General features: G+C 40.8%; 1 protein-coding gene across 1 annotated transcript; it reads right to left on the reverse strand.

Moving 5' to 3' along the window:
• Positions 1-790: 790 nt before the first annotated feature.
• LOC140492304 (uncharacterized) lies at positions 791-20368 on the reverse strand. The gene is made up of 4 exons (XM_072591254.1): positions 16089-20368; positions 8915-8989; positions 6896-7069; positions 791-4351 (listed from the first exon to the last, which is right to left on the reverse strand). The coding sequence occupies exons 1-4, from the start codon at positions 18473-18475 to the stop codon at positions 1963-1965; spliced, it is 5025 nt and encodes a 1674-aa protein (XP_072447355.1). The 5' UTR covers positions 18476-20368; the 3' UTR covers positions 791-1962.
• Between the last annotated feature and the right edge of the window lie 39 nt (positions 20369-20407).

Consider the following 20407-nt stretch of genomic DNA (forward strand, 5'->3'; position numbering starts at 1 on the left):
TTTTGGCAGATATAGAAGGAGCATCAGTTCTGTGAGAGTGTACATTCCGAATTCCTGTATGAATGCAGCTTCAGCATCACTGAAGATGTTTGAGGGCATTCAGGAGAAAGCTGCACATCTGATCAGCACCCATCTGCCTCTTAAATATTCAACTATTCCACCATTATTACATGGTGGATGCATTGAGTACCACCTGACAAGATGTACCGCAGTTTCCATGCCAATGAGATATATTTCCCTCAGTGATTAATGACAGCAGTTACATGTCAACAACACTTATGAAAATTCCTCATCTAAGTATCGCCTCTTCCAGAATTGGCCAGACATCTCTACTCTTCATTATCATTATCAATTGTTTACAAAAGAGTGTTCTCTAATTAAACAGTTGAAACCAATTAAAAATTCAAACCAAATACGCATTATAAAGTCAATGACCTTCATTAGAGATTTGGTGTTTGTTGTCACTAAAAAGATTTGACCTGCTGTTTTATGTGAGTACGGAGTGTGAACACAATAAGGTTGAACCCCTACATGAAACTATTCATGAGTTTTGAACATGGATCGATGAGGATTCCTTTTCCTGCAAATTCAGAAGTTGGCTCTAAACCTAAGAGCTGCCTTTTTAGGGGCTACTATTAAGCAAAAGCCTATGGAATGTTATTTCATGTCAGCTTCTTGCGTCCCCGCTTAATATATTTATTTTCACTGCTCAGGTCGCATTGACTTTATTCAGAAGAGAGATATTTCGGTAGGCTCAGAATTATTTTGTCCTTACTCTTTCCATCATTCTGATTTTAAAACTTTACGATTGAGGCAAAATCTCACTTAAATGTTCCCATCAAAGATTAAATAAACAACCTCGAGAAATGACCAGTTAGTGAAGGTTTGCTGCAGATAACACTGACATAACAATTCACTTTTATGATAGGAATACACATTATAAATTAAGCTGGTTTACAAATTCCATCTATTCAATAAACTTCACAACTATGTTTAGTTCAGCAATTCACAATATTAAGACCAATCTCATGATATTTGACACAGTATCGCCTTCAGTTCAGAAGTTAATCGAGGGGTAAGAACTTCCTGGTTGACATTATACTGTATTTTAATTCTGCATAAATTCTGATTTTATCAGGAGAGGTTCTTGAGGGATTTGGGTGTGCATACTGACGTGTACTGGAACTCAGTGTGTGGGCTATACAACTGCAAATTTGTATTTGCACTTTTTGTGACAATGCTGCTCGTTTAACAAGATTTTTTTTATATTTCAGAGAGGTCATACGGTCAGTTCCAATAGGCCTGGGTAAACCTGCAAATGTTTTTAAGTCTTTCTTTTAAAACACTTGTACAATGATACGAGAGTGGCCAGTTCTCTCATGGTGCGTGTGTGGAATGAGCTATCATAATAAGTGATGGTGACTGGTAAAATTGCAGGGTTTGGTTTGGTTTTAGCAAGCTGTTTTTGTTTCCAACTGCTGATCAAGTTTTAGCCTGGAACCCAAGGGGACTGTTTACTTAGAATCAATCATTGGAGTCACAACTTGCAAGGGTAAATATTTCAATTCAACGTGAGTTCTAAAATATTCAAAATGTACAATCATTGATAAATTCATCCAAGACATTGAAATTATGTCCTATAATAACAATAATTTGAATATATATACAACAACTAATCCAACAGTGCAACACTGAGAGAAATGACAGAAGCATAAATTTAAAATTGAGTCAGACTTCAGGTGAATGTTTACACCACATGCACTGCCAAGCATTGCGAAAAAGAGAGAGGTATATTCAGCACTACAATCATGCTGCAGTATGGGAACAACATGAAATAAATTTAGTCTATCAAGCCTTCTAACCAAGAGAAACAACTAATCAAATATGCAAAATGAATCTGATTTTTCAACCTTTAATGTAAATTCTTCATCCGCGTGATTACTGAAAAGTTCGTTGTCTAAGTTAAGTCATCGTGTTGGTGTCCTGGACATTCGCTTCTTTGAATGGCAAGGTAGGATGACAGGGCTTTAAAAACAGAAAGTCGCTTTTCGATGATTCTGGAGATAAACAGATGGTGTAATGATAGCTTTCATTTTCAACATGTCCAGTATAATTTAATGACTCATTTGGGGCAGGTCTATGATAAGAACTGCCATTCGAACTGTTGCTTTTGTGACAAAGTTCACTGGAGTTGTAGGTTTTCGCAACACTTCCGTCTTGTTTAAACTTCAAGATGACGAGTAAAATGATGGCAACAAGAAACACAAATGATGTTGATCCTAGAATAATAATTAAATAATGATTAGGTACCGAAAAATATTCCGATGATCTTGGTTTGTCAGTTAGTTCGGAAGATTTTTCTGTAACATTGGCTACAATTATAAAGGAGATTGTGGCGGTAGTGGAGAGACTTGGTTGTCCATTGTCCTTCACAAGGAGAATTAATCTCTCTGTAGCGAATTCGTGTTCTCTAATACTTCGTATTGCTCTAATTTCTCCAGATAGATGACCCACACTAAACATACTGGAATCAGTGTCCTCCAAAAACTGGTAGGAAAGCCGTGCATTTTGCCCAGAATCGGCATCAGTGGCGATTATCTTGGTAACTAAGTATCCTACATGTACTAACTGTGGTGTAATCTCCAGTAATACTGAACTGTTCCACATTAGGGGTGAGATAATAACTGGCACGTTGTCATTTTGATCCAAAATAATAACATGCACGGTGGCAGTGCTACTCAGTCGGGGGGAGCCCAAATCCTGGGCTTGAACATAAATATGGAATTGTTTCAAATGTTCATAGTCAAAGGAGCGAAGTGAGTAAATATTACCATTTTCAGAGTTGATCGTGACATATCCAGGACTCTTTTGCATACTATTCTCCGAAATAGAATACACCACGTCACCATTCTTATCTGTATCAGAATCCAAAGCGGTAACTGCAAATATAGAAGCACCAGGAGTGTTGTTCTCCATCAGATAAACGTTATATGATGATTGTGTGAACCTCGGCGCATTGTCATTGATGTCAGAAAGTTCAATCAAAATTGTTCTATGGGTTGAAAGTGTGGGAGAACCCTCGTCCCAGGCTGAGAGTGATATGTTGTAGAATGACACTCTTTCACGATCCAGCTGATCGCGTGTTACCAATTCAAATTTATTCCTGAAAGACCTTTGCAGTTGAAATGGAACATCTGTAGTAACTTTACAATGAACGTTCCCATTTTTCTCCGAATCAAAATCTGTCACGGTGATGACAGCTATTACAGTCCCAGGCACAGTATCCTCAGAAACTGTGCTGGATACTGACGTTACGTCTATCACGGGAAAGTTGTCATTTAGGTCAATTAAATTAACCATAACTTTGGCATATCCTGCTAGTCCAGGTATAGCTTTATCTACAGCTTGTACAGCAAGTTCATAAACAGCTGATTCTTCAAAATCTAATACCTCTTCAACTCGAATCTCTCCATTGTTTGGTTCCAATGTGAACAACCCGCGAATCCTTTCGGAAACGTGATGGGTAAAAGAATATGTTACCTCAGCATTCGTACCTTCATCCAAATCAACAGCGTTAATTGTTGCAACTAAGGTGCCTTTAGCACTGTTTTCTGCTATAGTCGAATTGTATATTTCACGATCGAATAAAGGTACATTATCATTGATGTCCACGACGATAATAATCACTCGAGCCGCGCCAGATCTGGAAGGAATTCCACCGTCGATAGCTGTCAATGTCAGATGAAAGGCAGACTGCTGTTCACGATCTAACGACTTGTCCAATTTCAACTCAGCACTCTTACTGCCATCACTTCTGCTCTGCACTATGATACGGAAATGTTCGTTTGGACTGATTTGATACGTGCTGATCGTGTTTGTCCCGACATCCGGGTCATGCGCACTCTCAAGAGGAAACCGCGCCCCTGGAGCAATTAGCTCACTGATTTGCAAAGAAAATACGTCCTTGGAAAATTGAGGAGAATTATCATTTATGTCTAGTACTTCCACGACAACTCGATGCATTTCCGACGGATTATGGAGCTCTAATTCAAAAGAAAGGTAACAAGTAGAGCTTTGCATGCAAATCTGTTCTCTGTCGATTCTTTCATTGACAAATAAATTCCCATCCTCCAGATTTACCTCAATATACTGTTTTCCCTCGTTGGCCACAAGCCGACATTTATGAGCAGACAATTCCCAAGCTTCTAGTTTCAAATCCTCCGTGATCTTCCCAACAAAGGCCCCGCGTTCCAGTTCCTCAGGAATAGAGTAGCGAATTTGTCCTGTAACCAGGTCGAACGCACAAAGCAGGCAAATAAAGGACGTTCCACACCACCGCGATTTCGCCATTGTTCAGGGCTGGATTTTGATATTTAAATATCGAAATTTCTGCCAAGCGAATAGGTACCCAGGAACGTTGTTCCACAATTTTGTCTGTCGCTGATTTTAAACCGAGAAATGTGAGTAATTCACTAGATTTGTACTGCTGAAAATGGCGGAATAGTGCAAATGTGAACACAGCATCTGTTTTTCGCTCGTTGTCCCTCTGTCCCTTCTTCAGCTGTGTTTGCGTTTCTCTGAAAGGGGGAGAGAGGAGAGCTGGATCTCTTGCAGCGTCTGCACTCCTAATTGGTAGACAGCGACGCAAAGAGTTTTAACCAATAACTGCAACAAAGTTTCTTAAAGCTGGACTGTTTCAGAATAATTTACATTTGAGCAAGTATTTAACATCATGCGACCAAAATCTTTAGATACGTATCGATTGGGTCACTTTGTTTTTGAAAACTGGACGATTGTTTTGTATTCCGGTATGCTTTTCACGCATGCATTTTGCCGATTGACTGTTTTTGTTTGTTTTCCTGATGTCTGGCGTGCATAATGGTACATCGATGGCCACCACAGTCTCGACAGAGCAGAAGTTGAAGGGCGATGTTAAGTCTGATTCAGGTAGCAGTTATCCTTATTTAGACAATACTGTCGAGGTCATATAGTCCAGAAATTATTCCGGGCCTTTAGTAGAATAGTTCATGGTGATATTTCATGGCTTTATGTATTTCAATCAGAACCTTGACATGAAGAAAACTGGCTTATCCTGAATCCACATATTAAAGCAAATAAAATCTCAAATTCTTTCCCCTTGGTGAAATGCCACTGATGTTACTCTAGTTTTTTTTAGAATTGATGCACCTAAAGCTTTTGAGTGGACAGCTAGACACTAAATAGCCAATTATGAAATTACAAAAAGTTTGCCCAATTCGATAAAAAATGATATTTTTTGGAGTTACTTTTAGCAAAAATGAAAAACAGGGAGACTTGGTCAACATGATCAATGCGTAGCGAGCACGGCATGATTATTCACATCACACATTACACATGAGAGATTCTCTTTGATGTTTTATTCAGTTCATTAGAAGAGAGGATTATCCATATTTCACAGTCACTGTTATAACATGAAAATGTATAACAATTATCAAAACTGAAACGCTTGAATAGATATTTTTTTTTAATTTGCTCAGAAGTGTAAATATTGGATCATATTTTTCATTGCTGTATAATGTCTGGGTATTAGTTAATGGAATGGTTTCAAGTCTACGGAGATTGTTCCAAGCATGTAAAATGGAAAAGGGCATCACATTATTGTGATAGCTGACGATTAAATCAAGGCTATTGATGATGGCAAAAAGTGGAAATAGTTTGTTAACATCTGCTGGGAAATCCGAGACCCAACTGCTGAATTCACAACAAAACAAATAGAACAGATTTCAATTTTTGTAAACTTTCTACCAACAGCTCAACTTTAGTAGATCCTCAATTCCTTGTTTATATTTTAATTTGAAAATTAATGGCATGGTTTGTTGTATGGTGTGACATGTTTATATGGCTCTGAGGTCGAATATTGTGTTCCCAGTTACTGACAAATAGGAATAGGATTACTGAAACATTTTTTGATCTCATTATTCCCAATGCATAAATGATTTAAAATAAATTTGAATTTATGAGATATGCAGTGATTTGGATGATCATGGGAAGAAATCAAACAATGAATAATTTTGCTGAATAAAATAATTGGATACTGTAACACATTCGCCAAAATGTGATTTGATAATTATGGCTACCAAAGTTTTGAACGCCAGGATTTTGCTGTGTCATCCTTTTTCTTCTACTGCATATTCATTATACTGTGGTAGATTGTTACAATTGATCAATAACTCCAGGATGATGGCATTTTTGCTGTCTTTGTCTTCAATATCCATTTGCTCAACCACTGACATGCTGTAACTGAAAGATTTGTCATGTATAGAATGAAGTGCAGGAATTCTCCGATATTTCTTCGTTGGCAACTCGACTGTCAAGAGGGAAAATAACAGCAGCTGCATCTGAACACCATCACTGTCAAACTCTCATGAGTCAACCTGTCTTGTGTTTATATTGCAAGTGTTTTATTTTACATGTGACAAGGTCCTGTGATAACCTGAGTACTGAAAGCCAACGCTGAATGTGTAAAGTAATTGGAGGGGAAGCATTCGAAGATTTTTACTCTGGCAAGCATGAAGGTTGGCATTGGTTAATGATTGAAAGGAATGAAATTTGAACACATTGAAGGGGGATTAGGCTGGTTTACTGTCTGTTGGTCCTATCTGCCCCAAAATGTGCAAAAATAAGACAAAAACATTGTGGCATGAAGAAACCCCAGCCAAAGTAGTCAATAGGAATCGGACAAAAGCTTTTCAGTTCAGCACTAACAGTCTTTGGTTGTGGTTGTTGGAAGCCAGTTATCTTAGTTCCATGACATCTGGTGGTATGGCCTATTCATTGTGGTCATTGCTGCTGCGTCCTGTGGGTCCAACACAATGACGGTCTGCTTCTACATCGTTGGCAGCATGGTAGGTCTAACCCAGGATTCCAATGGCCCAGGTCGGCAGTTTCTTCGACAATGATATTAATTCTGTAAGGCAGCTTCTGCCTATGATTTGGGCTGGCATGGTGGCCTGCCTCAGTGGCAGCTTCAGTATCAAAATGGATCCTTGAGTCGGCTTCTGTGTCTTCTTTGGTCGCATGGCGGTCTGGCCTGGAATTCCAATGGTTGCAGATTTAGTGGGTCAGATGTTGGCTTTCTGCAGCAATGGAGAGTGGTTCCTATGTTTTCCTCAATCTCATTGTGAGTGGTGACGAGAACAAAGGTGGACTTTGTCTTAATTTTTTACATATGATTTCTGTGATTAATGTACTCGCTGTAATATGGTGACTTAAACAATTTTCACTGTGTTTTTTGTAAAAAATACAAGTAACAGACTAGTATTCTGAAAACTGCTATTCTATTCCATCTCTATCAGTGTTCATTGGAGTTATGTCCTAAACAGAAACATTTTTAGCTGCTTTATCAATGATATTCCCTACTTCATAACATCAGAAGTGGAGATTTGCACTGTCAATTCTATTTATGACTCCTCAGACACTAAAACTCTTATATCCAAACGCAACAAGTCCTGAACAATATCTATGCATTGAATGGGTAGTGGCAAGATTCTGTGACATGCAAATGCTAGGAATCTATATCTCCAATATGAATTATTCCTACCATTTTCCTTGGAACGCAACATCACTGAATCCCTCTCTCAACATCCTGGGGGTTATCATTTTAAGAAACTGAACCAAGCTAAGCATAAAAGTCTGATGGCTATAAGAGCATGTCAGAGACTTGGAATTCTTCAGTGAGTGATTCACTGCTTGACTCCCTAAAACCTGTCTGTCATGAAGTCAAATTCAAGAGTGCAATGGAATGTTCCCCATTTGTTTGCTTGAGCAACTCCAGCACAGCGATCTTTGAGAAGATTGTAGCACAGGCTGATGACAAGTCAGCTTGAAGGTCAGCGAGCTAACTTATATATGTAACTCCAGCAAGCGTCAAGAATATTGACACCATCCAGGACAAAGCAGCCATTTAGTTCACACCCCGTTCACAGACACCAACTCCATCTCCCACTGACACCGACCAGCAATATGATGTACCATCCACAAAATGCGCCCCAGAAATTCACCAAAGAGCCTGAAAATGCACATTCTAAACCTATGACCTCAACAATCTAGAAAAAACATGAGCAGCAGATATATGGGAACACCACCAGCTCTTTGCGTGCTTGAGTTGAAATCACAGAAACAACTCCCCAAGAAACATTGCATGCTGACCCACACCAAAGGATTTAGAGCAGATCAAGAAGGCAGCTGAGCACCACTTTCTCTAAGCTACCAGTGAAGTATAATAAATGATGTCCCAGTCAGCAAGGCCCAAACCATTTCAGCTGTTTTTTTTAATGGACTTTTCCCAAGACATTTCACCACAAAATATCAGTTCATAATTCCATGCACCTCGGAAAGGGTGCTGCGCCTTTGACTGTGCTGACTTTTAGCTGAGTTGCAAAATTGAGGCAATTCATCATCTCTACAATAGAGGTACAAGTGTCTGAGACAGTATTCAAAGCACAGACATGACAGTTCTCCCTTATTGCTTCGGCAATTATTATCTTCCAATTAATATCACTTAAACCAATTGTCAGACCATCATTCTGATTGCTGATTGCGAAACTTCACTATGCGTGGAGCAGTTCCAGAATTAGTTACATTATAACAGTGACGTAATTTACAAAGTAGTTGCAGAGGACTTTGAAACGAGTTGAGGTGGGGAAGTGCATCTCACAAATGCAAATCCTTCTTTCATTACAAATTGGTAGGACGTTATTGATAAATATTCTCGAGATAGGAAGTGCTCACATTTGTAAAAATAGTGGGTAATACACAGAAGCAGAATAACATTGTTCGGAGAATGCCACATCTCACACGTCTCTTGATTGAGCATTTTTAGGAAGTGCCAAATATGATTTATAAGAGTGGGGTGGTACAAGATATCTGTATATACTTTAGCAAGGCCTTTGATAAGATCGCCCATAGTAGATTGACACAAATGGTGAAGTCACGTGGCATCTGTGGTCGACTGGTAAGATGAATACAGAGGTCTGTTCGTCATTGAAGACAGAGAATAATAGTGAAGCTTTTTTTTCTGACTGGAGGTCAGTGATCAGTTGTTTTCAACAGGGATAAGTGTTGGAATCTCTGTTGATTATAGTATGTATATATAAATTATTTGAAGGAGAACGTAGTTGGCCTGATTAGTAAATTTACAGATGATGCAAAGGTTGGGGGAGCTGCAAATAATGAGGAAATTGCTCGAGGATAAAGCCATAGATAGATTTGGGCAGAGTAATGGCAGGTGGAGTTTAATCCATATAGATTCATGATAATGCATTTTCGAAGATATAATGCAGGACGGATGCATACAGTAAATGGCAAAACCCTTAGTGGCATCAACGTGCGAGTGACCTAGGCGTGCAGTTTCAGTTTCCTGAAAATGACAGAACAAGTGGACTTGTTGGTGAAGAATACATGTAGCATGCTTGCCTTCATCAGGCTGAACAAAAGGTATGATATTTGCCAGTTCATGTCACAGCTGTACAGAACTTTACAGGCTGCAGTTGAAATATTGTGTGCAGTTCTTGGTTGCCACACAACCAGAACAATATGGAGGCTTTTGTGAGGGTACAGAAACAATTTATCAGGATGTCGCCTGATTTGGAGGGTATTAGCTATGAGGGAAGTTTGAACAAGCGTGATTTGGTTTCACTTGAACAATGAAGGTTGAGGGGTGACCTGATCGAAATTTACAAAATCATGAGAAGCGCAAAGAGAATCGTTAGTCAGCATATTTTTCCCCAGAGTAGAAATGTCAATTACTAGGTGGCATAGGCTTAAATTAAAAGGGGGTAAGTTTAAATGTGATTAAAAGGCAAGGTTTTCTTTTACACAGAGAGTGGTAAGTACCTGAAATGCGCTGCCAGAGGAAGTGAAGGAGTGTTTGAATAACAGGCACAGCTGGTTCTCGTTCAAAAGTCTTCGACTCTTTCCAGAACATGACAGTATCCATAGCCTTTGACTTCAGCTGTCTTTTTTTTGAACTTGACATATATAATTCAATCGAATTTGCTGAAGGCTGGCATCTGTGATGCTAGGGACTGCAGAACGAGACAGTTATGCATTGTCCACTCAGCACTTCTGGCTGAAGATTGTTACATATGCTTTTGCCTTATCTTGTGCTCTGTATTCTGGGATGCCCATTATTGAAGATGAGGGTATTGTGAAGTCCCCTCCTCCAGAGAGTTGTGTAATTGTCCAACGCTTTCCAGATTTTAAGGTTGATCCATTGCTCTTAACATCAGTATTTTGCAAGTAAGTAGCCCTGCGTTGTGGCTCATCATTTTGAAATCTCGTTTTTAAGTATGCCTGCTGCTAATCCTGATCTGCCAACCTTCTCTTCATTTTACCAAAGTTGATTCCTTAGCAGGTAGTAATGGTGGTCCGGTATTTACCTGGAAATGAGGCTATAGTTCGTATTTGATCACAATTCCGTTGATGGTCCAAATTGCCCATTCTTGAGTTATAGAATCATAGAATCCCTACAGTTTGGAAACAGGTCGTTGGGCTCATTTAGTCATGTCAACTCCTGGTAGACTATCCCGCCCAGAGCCAGCCCGTACCCTATCCCTATAACACAGCATTTCCCATGGCTAATCCACGTAGGCTGCACATCCCTGGACACAACAGATAATTTCACATGGCCAATGCATGTAACCTGCACATCTTTGGATTGTGGAAGTAAACTGGAGCACCTGGAGGAAACACAGACAAACACTGACTGTGTATACTCCACACCCTCATTCTGGATTCGTGGTGCTGGAAGAGCACAGCAGTTCAGGCAGCATCCAAGTAGCTTCGAAATCGACGTTTCGGGCAAAAGCCCTTCATCAGGAATAAAGGCAGTGAGCCTGAAGCGTGGAGAGATAAGCTAGAGGAGGGTGGGGGTGGGGAGAAAGTTGCATAGAGTACAATTGGTGAGTGGGGGAGGGGATGAAGGTGATAGGTCAGGGAGGAGAGGGTGGAGTGGTTGGTGGAAAAGGAGATAGGCAGGTAGGACAAGTCTGGACAAGTCATGGGGACAATGCTGAGCTGGAAGTTTAGAACTAGGATGAGGTGGGGGAAGGGGAAATGAGGAAACTATTGAAGTCCACATTGATGCCCGGGGGTTGAAGTGTTCTGAGGCGGAAGATGAGGCGCTCTTTCTCCAGGCGTCTGGTGGTGATGGAGCGGCAGTGAAGGAGGCCCAGGACCTCCATGTCCTCGGCAGAGTGGGAGGGGGAGTTTAAATGTTGGGCCACGGTTGATTGGTTGATTGGTGCGGGTGTCCCGGATATGTTCCCTAAAGCGCTCTGCTAGGAGGCGCCCAGTCTCCCCAATGCAGAGGAGACCGCATCGGGAGCAACGGATACAATAAATGATATTAGTGGATGTGCAAGTAAAACTTTGATGGATGTGGAAAGCTCCTTTAGGGCCTTGGGTAGAGGTGAGGGAGGAGTTGTGGGCGCAGGTTTTACAGTTCCTGCAGTGGCAGGGGAAAGTGCCAGGATTGGAGGGTGGGTTGTAGGGGGGCGTGGACCTGACCACGTAGTCATGGAGGGAATGGTCTTTGCGGAAGGCGGAAAGGGGTGGGGAGGGAAATATATCCCTGGTGGTGGGGTCTGTTTGGAGGTGGCAGAAATGTCGGCGGATGATTTGGTTTATGCGAAGGTTAGTAGGGTGGAAGGTGCCTGGAGGAAGAACGCCTCATCGTCCACCTTGGAACACTTCAACCCCAAGGCATCAATGTGGACTTCAATAGTTTCCTCATTTCCCCTTCCCCCACCTCACCCTAGTTCTAAACTTCCAGCTCAGCACTGTCCCCATGACTTGTCCGGACTTGTCCTACCTGCCTATCTCCTTTTCCACCTATCCACCTCACCCTCTCCTCCCTGACCTATCACCTTCATCCCCTCCCCCACTCACCCATTGTGCTCTATGCTACTTTCTCCCCAGCCCCACCCTCCTCTATCTTATCTCTCCACGCTTCAGGCTCACTGCCTTTATTCCTGATGAAGGGCTTTTGCCCGAAACATCGATTTCGAAGCCACTTGGATGCTGCCTGAACTGCTGTGCTCTTCCAGCACCACTAATCCAGAATCTGTTTTCCAGCATCTGCAGTCATTGTTTTTACCTACTCCACACCCACAGTCATCCGTAGCTGGAAATGAACCCTGGCGCTGTGAGGCAGCAGTGCTAACTATTGACTCATTATACTGCCCACTGTGTTCCCAATCTGTAATGTTCAACACAGTTGGAGCTTATCCTTAGTGTGAAGGCCTGACTTGGAGTCAGAGAATGATAGGGATGTATAGAATCGAAACAGGTCCGTTGATCCAACTCGTCCATGAAGACCAGATATCCTAACTTAATCTAGTCCTACTTGCCAGCATTTCCCTATTCCTATACTCACCCACATGCCTTTTAAGAACAGGTTACTTATATTTGAGGCTTTCTAAATTAATGGAATCTTTCCAAGATCTGAAGAATTTTGAAAGACTACAACTCATGAATCAAAATGAGTTCTTTGAGGAGGTGACAAGACAGGTCGACGAAGGTCGAGCACTGGATGTGGTGTATCTGGACTTCAGCAAGGCATTTGGTAAGGTTCCCCATGGTAGGCTCATTCATAAAGTCAGGATGTATGGGATGCAGGCAGATTTGGTTATCTGGATTCAGAATTGGCTGGTTGACAGAAGGCAGAGAGTGTTTATAGATAGAAAATATTGTGACTGGAGGTCGGTGTTGAGTGGGGTCCTGCAGGGCTCTGTTCTTGGGCCTCTGCTCTTTGTAGTTTTTATAAATGACTTGGATGAGGAGGTTAAGGGGTGGATTAGTAAATTTGCAGATGACACAAAGGTTGGAGGTGTCATCGCTAGTATAGCGGGCTACTGCAGGCTGCTGTGTGACATAGACAGGATACAGAGCCAGGCTGAGAAATGGCAGGTGGAGTTCAACCTGGCTAAATGTGAAGTGATGCATTTTGGAAGGTCGAACTCAAATACTGAATATAGAATTAAAGACAGTATTCTTGGCAGTGTGGAGGAACAGAGGGATCTGGTTGTACAAGTACATAGATCCCTCAAAGTTTCCACCCAAATGGATAGGGTTGTTAAGAAAGCATATGGTGTTTTGGCTTTCATTAACAGGGGGATCAAATTTAAGAGCCTCGAGGCTTTGCTTCAGCTCTACAAATCCCTCCTGGGACTGCACTTGGAATATTGTGTCCAGTTCTGGTTGCCCTATTATAGGAAAGTTACAGAGGCTTTGGAGAGGGTGCAAAGAAAGTTTACCAGGATGCCACCGGACTGGGGGGCATGCCTTATGAAGAATGGTTGAATAAGCTCGGAGTTTTCTCTCTTTTCTCTGGAGAGGAAGAAGAGAGGAGACCTGATCGAGGTATACAAGATAATGAGTGGAATAGATAGAGTCAAAAGCCAGAGACCTTTCCCCAGGGCAGGATTGACTGGTACAAGGAGTCATAGTTTGAAAATATTAGGAGGAAGGTATAAAGGAGACATCAGAGGTAGGTTCTTTATGCAGAGGGTTGTGAATGCATGGAATGCGTTGCCAGCTGTGGTGGTGAAAGCAGAGTCATTGGGAACATTTAAGTGACTGCTGGACATGCACATGGAAAACAGTGAGTTGAGGTGTGCGGCAGATAAGTTACTATATTTTACTTTAGGATTAACCTCGGCACAACATTTTGGGCCAAAGGGCCTGTTGTGTGCTGTACTTTACTATGTTCTATTTTGACGCAGACATGGGCTTAGAGAATTGGCCTCATCTTCAAGTTAACAGCAACAAATGTCTTCTTTCGTGCTAAGAACCTCTAAGGTGCAGAGACACAAAAGTTGTATTCACAATATAATATGCCACAATTGTTCAAATACTTACAGAATATTAACTGAAGTCACTCTATAGCCTCCTTTCTGGAATTCAGTTTTAATTCCATCTATCAATCAAGACAGGAATGAGACTCGTGCACTGATGGAACATGAAATATCAATTGTTGAGCAGACTTATGGTGTGTCAATGGGGCTTCATAGACCTCTCAATTAAAGCTGTCAACATCGGTCATCGTCCGGAGGACCATAGCAACTGAGTTGTCTGTTTTTGGCTGTTTTAACTCACTCCACGTAGTATCAAAAGAGTCATGGAGGCACTGAATACTGTAAATAATATGACCCTGACAATATTCTAGCAGTTGTACTGAAGACATATTCTCTCGAACTTGCTCCAACTTCAGACAGATTATTCCACTATAGTTAAAACTCTGGCATCTACACTACAGTGTGAAAAACTATGCAAGCATATCCTGTACATGAAAAGCAGAACAGCTCCAACCTAGCAAGCGATCACCCCCCAAAAGTCTACTCATGAACATCAGTAAAGTGACAGAAGTGTTGCATATACTACTAAAATCAAATAATTTGCCCATTGACACGTGTTGGGCTTTAGTCACAGCCACAACTGAGGCTGAATACATACAATCTTATTCAGCCATGGACACAAAATCTGAATTCTAGATGTAATGTGAAAATGGCTGGTTTTGGCATTTTTAAAATTCATTCATGGGATATGGGATATGCGCACCACTGGCTGGCCAGTCTTAATTGTCCATCCCTGGTTGCCCTTGAGAAGGTGGTGAGAAGCTGTCTCCTTAACCGACTGTGGCCTATTAGCTGTAGGTAGCCCCACAATGCCCTGAGGGAGGGGATTCCAGGATGTTGACCAAGCAACATGAAGGGAGGTATCAGAGCAGCATTTTACCAAAAATAGCACTAAGGATCATGAGCAAATCTCAAATCAATGAAAATAAGGAAAAAAAAATCTCTACTGGTTGGAATCATATCTGGTACAAAGTGAGATGGCTGAGGTTTGACAGTCAATGTTCATGCTTGGTTCTGCAGATAAGCACTAGCAAAATTGACAAGGCACCATAGGAAACAACAGACTATGTAGGGACAACATTCCTTTATTAATTACGAAGGGATAATGCAGTGCATCAAATCTATGAAACATTACAAGCAGAGATTAGAGAGAAAATTGTACCAGAGACACTCTCTTACAATCAAAGGCTACCACACTGCCATTTTTGGTGGAGCTACCTGCTAGTGGGACAAGACATACATGGGGTGGTGCTAGAAGTGTGTCCAACACTGATTGAAAGCTTCTGTGAGCACGAATTGGTCGTGCTGTTGCCTGAGTCGTCTATGCCACAACTCTCTCAATTTTGCCACAAGTTTCCAAATGCTAGTAAAGAAGACTGAATTCTGGATTTTGTTCCTATCGGGTACCTGAGTCTGTTATAAGTTGTCTATCCAACCTTATTCTTATCAGACTCTTTGAAATAGTCATATTAAGCTGAACAGTTATCATTTCCAAATGACTCACCCAGATTTGGATGGGCATGGTGTCCGTTACAGACCAGGAGTTCCTGTAATAGTGAACCAGGAGTTCTGGTGCAACAATCTTGCAATTTCCTCACCAAATTCACGAACTGATTTTAAACTGCACTGTTGTGGGGTAGCTATCTGAAGTCTAGCTTCTGGAGCATTATTAAAGGCATCTGAATAATAAATCTAAAATCATAATCACCATGCCCTTTGTACCCTTAAATATTCACAATATGACTTACTTAGAAGTCATACTCCTAATCTGTGTATAAATCTCATGCATTGTTAGCATGTACAAAAATGTCATATTTTCCATTAAAATTTTGCTGAAGTGTTGCACCAATTTTGCTGTGTATTATTTTAACAAAGAAAGGTTTGCATAAATACATTGGTTTATTCAATATATTGTAAATGATAGTCAGAAATAAAGAGTGAAGTCTAACCCCCAAAGTGATTTACGATTGATTTATTTTGCAGATTTTTCTATTGATCATTTGCCTATTTTTATTATTAATAATATTATTATTACGAATGACATTTATATCAATATTCATAAATTTGAATTACAACTAGACTTTTTATTTCCATTCAACTTCCTTTGGAACTGAACAAGTATATGTGACCAGAGGAACTAAATAATTCTGCCCTTTTCTTTAAATCTGTTATGGCAACATCACTTAACACTACTATTGTGGCAAAGTCGAAGTAAAAGGTTTCAAGAACAAAAAATCAGTCTTGGTAGATTCCGGAGAAAGGCAAACTGTATAGCGATATGGTTCAGCATTGGGACCAATTTCGCCAACACTGGCATAATTTAAAGGATCTGTTGGTACAGATCGTTCAGTATATGAATAATTTGAATCCTCCCGTGTGCAGCAACATACTGGGGAGCTGTAGTTTTCAATGATGCCTCTGTCCTGTTTACATTTGATTCCAATCAGGAAAATTATGGTCACGAGAAATATTAAGGTAGTTGAACCTAAAGCCACAATTAAATAGAGATTTAAATCAGATATATCTTCAGGATTACTGACAAAGGCTTTACTTTCATCGAATCGTTCAGTAACGTTAGCCAAGATTGAGAAGAGGATTGTAACAGTGCTGGAGAGGCTTGGCTGCCCATTGTCTTTCACTGATACCACTAACCGTTGCCTGGACGCTTCTTGCTCCAAAATATCTCGGGCTGTTCTGATTTCTCCAGAGTTAGGCCCGACAGTGAACAAACTGGGATCAGTTGTTTTTATGACTTGATAAAACAGCCGAGCATTCTGACCAGAATCAGCGTCAGTTGCAATTATTTTGGTGACCAAGTAACCCTGGCCGGCTGACTGAGGCACGATCACTTCCGCTGCTGATCCACTCTGTGCAGAGGGTGAAACAATGACTGGAGCATTGTCATTTTGATCGAGGATAATCACATTGACTGTTGCACTGCTGCTCAGCGGAGGAACTCCAGAATCACGGGCTTGAACTTGGACCTGGAAGCTCTTCATTTGCTCGTAGTCAAAAGAGCGCAGTGCGTAAATGTCCCCATTATTGGAGTTAACATTGATCAAAAAAGATGCTTGAAAATCTTGGACCTTGCTTGCCATTATATCATAGGAAACAAAGGAATTCCCGTCCGTGTCTGCATCCAGAGCAGTGACTGTGAAAACCGAGGCGCCGGGTGCATTGTTCTCCATCACATACACGGTGTACGACGTTTGGGCAAATTGAGGGGCATTATCATTTACATCAGAAACCGAAATCCTGATGGTTACATTTGTTGATAGTGGTGGAGACCCCGAATCCCTGGCTAAAAATAATATGTCATAAGTAGAGACTGTTTCACGATCCAGCAAACCGCTGGAAATCAATTTGTAATGGTTGCTAGAAGATTCTTGAAGCTTAAACGGGATGAGTTTTGAAATCTGACAGTTTACCTGCCTATTTTTACCAGAATCCTGATCCATTACATTGATCAAAGATATCAAAGTTCCTGGCGCAACATCCTCGGAGACTGTGCTGGACACAGGTGTCACCTTTATCTCGGGGGCGTTGTCGTTTACATCAATAACCTTAATAAGGACTTTTGAATGTCCCGCAATTGCAGGTGAGCCTTTGTCCACAGCTTGTACATCCAGTGAATAACTGTTTGTTTTTTCAAAGTCCACTGCTCCTTCCACTTTGATCTCCCCTGTTCTGGGGTTCAAACGAAATAATTCTCTCACCCTTGGGGAGGCAAGTTTGCTGAAAGAATAGGTTACCTCAGCATTTGAACCTTCGTCCAAGTCATTAGCGCTGACCCTGATCACCAAGGTTCCCTTAGGTGAGTTTTCTGCTAAGCTACTCCGGTAAATTGCACGATCGAAAACTGGCGAGTTATCATTACTATCCAATACGGTAATGAGGATCTGGACGGTACCAGATCTGGGAGGAGTCCCTCCATCAGTAGCTGTCAGTACAAGCTGAAAGGACGGATTCTGCTCGCGGTCCAGAGCTTTCTCCAACAATAATTCGACAATTTTAACGCCGTCCTCCGTTGTCTGCACTTTTAGGCCGAAGTGCTGGTTGGAACTGAGTGTATAGGTGGTGACAGCATTTATTCCAACGTCCGGATCCTGCGCACTCTCGAGTGGGAAGCGTGCCCCTGGTGCAATTGATTCAGCCATCTGTAGGGTAATGGTGCTATCCGTGAAACTGGGCGCATTATCATTTATGTCCAAAATCTCCACTTCACCGCGATAAATCTCGAAAGGATTTTCTACTACCACTTCAAAAGGAAGAACACATCTAGCTACTGGTCCACAGATATGTTCCCTGTCGATTCTCTCGCGAATGGATAAATCGCCATTATCCACACTAACCTTCATATACTGGCTTCCAGCATCAGAGGAGAGTCGGAATTTGCGAGCTGACAGTTGCCGTGCATTCAGTCCCAAGTCCCTAGCGATATTCCCAATTAAAGCATCTGGTTCCAGCTCCTCAGGAAACGAATAACGAATTTGTCCAAAAATCAAATCTGGTATACTTAACAGAAAAATAAAAGCAAACGATTTGAATGCTGAGGCGTCGTTGCTCTGCAAATTCGCCATTGTTCTGGACTGAGTGCTTTCCTGAACCAGGCCTGGGTCGTCAATTAAACGGCAGTCTGAACACAAATTACGTACAGCAAAGTCTAATGACGAATGTACAAGGTCGCGAGTTTAATCTGGTTTCCACAACCTAAACGGAGGCACTGCTCGCTTCTCTGGTTGATTCTGATCTCTCGCCGTGATGGAGGAGGGACAATAGATCTAACGCTGTATTTGGCTTTCTCATTGGTACACAGCGACACAACCAGTCCTTTTCGATAATTACATCAACATTTCTTAAAGCAAGTCTGTTCCCGTGTACGTTTAAAATTGGACAACCATAAAATCGAGTCAGTGATAATATCAACTGCTTGACTTGCCCTGGAATGTCATTTTCAAAAGTTATGAAAGCAGTTTTAGAGTGTAATTCGACGTAATCATTTGAAACTTGTTACTTATGCACGGTCAAAGTAATACGTCATCAGCATTTTGGTGACGGGACATATCACGTAGGCCATCTTCGTCAAATACGATTTCACAAATCTGAAACGTGGGAATCTCAGAAAAGTGAGATGCTTACAAATAAAAAGTGCAGACGTCAAATCAGTCCTCTGATAAGCTAAGAACATCGACTTATTATGCCTCGTTTGATGCATTTGTTTTCTGATAATGCCTCATTAATGATCCAAAAGCCATGTCTCTCAAAGACATGTTTCAAATTTCCAGATATTTAAACTGAAGTTCATCTTTCAGGCAAATTAAAACGAACTCTTGAAGAATCTAAGGAAAATCCAAAATGCAACCAAGTAACTTCGCGGATTCACATTAAAATCCATTAACAAGGGTGTGAGTGTTGGACATGTTTTGTTATTTTGTCTAGCAAAGACAAAGGAAACTTGAAAAACAATGCCAACGTCCAGTTAACAAAAATCAATCTATGCTCCATTATATCAATACCTAAACGTCAACAACTTTGCACAAAATGAAGTTTTATCAGTAAATATCAAGCAATATAAAAATGCAATAATTGACACAAAATGCAACAAATACGATTCTAAATAATTATCAGGCAGGACAGAACTTGTACTTTACTAAAACGAGATATAAAGTCAACTTTCATGTTTCACTCATCAGGGCTAGGGCACAATAAATTTAATTTTGAATTGGAACTCCAGTTTTTTTATGGCAATAAAATAAGTTACTTAATAGTTGGGTTGTTGTTGTTTTGGCTATGCAGTAGGAACATTTAACTGTCAATTTTATTCTCAGAGCAGGTAATAGACTCTGGAAACAGAGAGAAATTCCCATGGCAGCATACTGAACAATCAAATTTTACCCACCAGCTCTGAGAAATAGGATTGATGGTTATCTGTTCATGCTGCATCTCAAAAGCCTCGTGTCGTATAACTATATGTTGCTTATCCAAGAAAAAACAAAGTACAATGGATGCGTAAAATATAAATTAAAACAAACGGCACTAGAAAGTTTTGTCAGCATCTGTGGAGAGTGAAACTTATTTTTTAGATTCTGACATGACTTCTTCAGAGAGCAACATCGGCTGGAGCCATTAAATCTGTTTTTCTCTCTCCACAGCTGCCCCTGGGCTTGTGAGTTTCTCCATCACTTGCTGTTTCTATTCATTTTCCAAGTCTGGTTTCTTGCATCGTGGTTCCGATGAGGATTAGATGAAATGTTTTGACTTTATTTCTTGTTTTGGAAATGGTTAAATAAGGCCCTATCGATATGAATTTTTGTCATAATGCTTCCTCCACAAAGTTCTTCACAATTTCATGTTTATTTGGCTGACACTTCAGTTTGGTGCAACACCAACAGCAACAGTCTTCTGTTGAAATGTCAAATGGCAAATGCAATTCAGGTAGAAAAATCAAGTTGTTACATTCTATCGTAAAACATATATCACAACAAGCAAGATTTATTGCCAACTCACACACG

The sequence above is a fragment of the Chiloscyllium punctatum genome, chromosome 20 (assembly GCF_047496795.1).
Source record: "Chiloscyllium punctatum isolate Juve2018m chromosome 20, sChiPun1.3, whole genome shotgun sequence".
NCBI lineage: Eukaryota > Metazoa > Chordata > Chondrichthyes > Orectolobiformes > Hemiscylliidae > Chiloscyllium > Chiloscyllium punctatum.

Excerpts from the sequence above, each read along its gene's own strand:
- LOC140492304 (XM_072591254.1), bottom strand. The coding sequence starts at position 18,475 with ATGGCGAATTTGCAGAGCAACGACGCCTCAGCATTCAAATCGTTTGCT. Across the intron at positions 8,990-16,088 it reads ACTTCGACTTTGCCACAATA|TCGACCACAGATGCCACGTG; the intron begins GTAGTGTTAAGT and ends TCATCTTACCAG. Across the intron at positions 7,070-8,914 it reads TTATCAAAGGCCTTGCTAAA|GCCAGACCGCCATGCGACCA; the intron begins GTATATACAGAT and ends TTGGAATTCCAG.